This window comes from Guillardia theta, assembly GCF_000315625.1.
Source record: "Guillardia theta CCMP2712 unplaced genomic scaffold GUITHscaffold_57, whole genome shotgun sequence".
NCBI lineage: Eukaryota > Cryptophyceae > Pyrenomonadales > Geminigeraceae > Guillardia > Guillardia theta.
This window is the reverse complement of record NW_005434617.1, coordinates 369,813-371,274: the sequence shown is the minus strand read 5'-3', so window position 1 is coordinate 371,274 and position 1,462 is coordinate 369,813. Positions and strand designations below refer to the sequence as shown.

General features: G+C 57.2%; 1 protein-coding gene across 1 annotated transcript in view; it reads right to left on the bottom strand.

The window, feature by feature from the left end:
- The window catches only part of GUITHDRAFT_164299 (hypothetical protein), a gene marked incomplete at both ends in the record, with an annotated part of 4,868 nt that overhangs the window by 683 nt on the left and 2,723 nt on the right, over positions 1-1,462 (bottom strand). Inside the window, 4 exons of the mRNA XM_005828709.1 lie at positions 62-179; positions 443-488; positions 536-1,106; positions 1,332-1,395. Of these exons, the coding sequence (XP_005828766.1) occupies positions 62-179; positions 443-488; positions 536-1,106; positions 1,332-1,395 (799 nt within the window). The remainder of the gene's footprint in view (positions 1-61; positions 180-442; positions 489-535; positions 1,107-1,331; positions 1,396-1,462) is intronic.

Here is a 1,462-nt window from a genome sequence, read left to right as displayed (position 1 = left end):
GGAGGAGGGGGGGAGGGGGAGTTTTTGGAAGAGGTTGGGAGGGAGATAAAGGGGAGCGAACCTTGCTTCTGTCTATCGGGTTCTTGTGACAATCCCTCAGGCAGAGGTTGGGCAGGAGGAGGCTCGCGAAGGTTCAGCAGAAGACTTCTTCCTCCTCTCATCTTTGAAGACTCCTCCGCCTGCGATTATTCGTCAGAGGAGACAGAAAATATCTTCCTGCTCCTCCTCCCCCCGCCTCTTCCCATCCATTGCCGTTTTTGCTTCTTTCCCTTCTCCTTTCCTTCCTCCCGCTTCTTCTCCTCTTTGCTCCCTTCTCCTCCACATTCCTCCATTCCCACGTCAAATATCTCCAACCTCCTCCTCCTCCTCCTCCTCCTCCTCCTCCTCCTTTGCCTGCTCCCTCATCTTTCTCCTCCATCCCTCCTCCCATCAGCTAGCCTACCTGGTCGAGCATCCCCATCGCTCCTCGAGGTCGACGAGCAGGCATCCTGTGCGTCCCCTTCATCTCCTCCCTCCCACAATCAAGTCAAATTACCTCTGCGCCTCTTCCTGCGCCTCCTGCTCCGATCCTCTTCGTCCTTCTTCCCCTCCTCCACCCTCGACGCCCCTCCTCCTTCCTCCTTCGCCTCCTCCTCTCGCACTCGACGGCTCCTCAACCGCACCAGGAGTCTCCTCACCTCTCCTCCTCGCCGGTTCTTCAGCTGGTCCCGACGCTGCCTCCCCATCGTCCTCTTGCTGCCTCGCTGCCGGCTGACCTTGTCTGTGAGGCTGGCTGGATCCTCCTCCTCCTCCTCCTCCTCCTCCTCCGCTCCCCGGACCGTCTGCTCCCCCTCCTCCTCTTCCTACATCTCCTCCTGTGGTCTTCTCACTTCCTCTCAGCAGGACATTCAGCCTTGTAGAAGCGTCTGAGTTGAGGAGGGTGGGCCCTGAGCTCAGCAGGGACAGCAGCGGCTTGCTCTCCTCATCCCCTCTTGCTCTGCCACCAGCTAAGAATCCTCCTGCTCCTCCTGCTCCTCCTAGCTTGAAGCTGAACGGCTTTGAGGTGATGGCAGAGACTTTCTTCTCGGGCTGCTGAGGAGGCAGAGGAGGAGGCGACTGACGTGGTCCTAGGGCAGTTGAGTGAGACCAGAGGGAGGGGATGGAGTTAAGGGGCTGGAGGGAGGAGGAAAGAGAAATAGAAAGTCCCATGAGCCTCAAGTGTGAGAAGGGAGGAGAGAAGGTAGGGAACGAAGGAGGAGAGAATCGAGGAGAACAAAAGAGGAGAGGAAAAGAGGAGAGGAAAAGAGGAGAGGAGGGAGGAGAGGAGGGGCAGGGGGAGAGGATGGAAATACCTTGAGTGGCTGAAGCTCTTGAGACTAAGTCATCAAAGAGTTGGATCTTCGATTGAGTAGTTTCCTGCTGTATGGTGAGAGATGTGAAGGAAGGAGACGGAGATGGAGGCACAAGGACAGGAAAGTGCAAA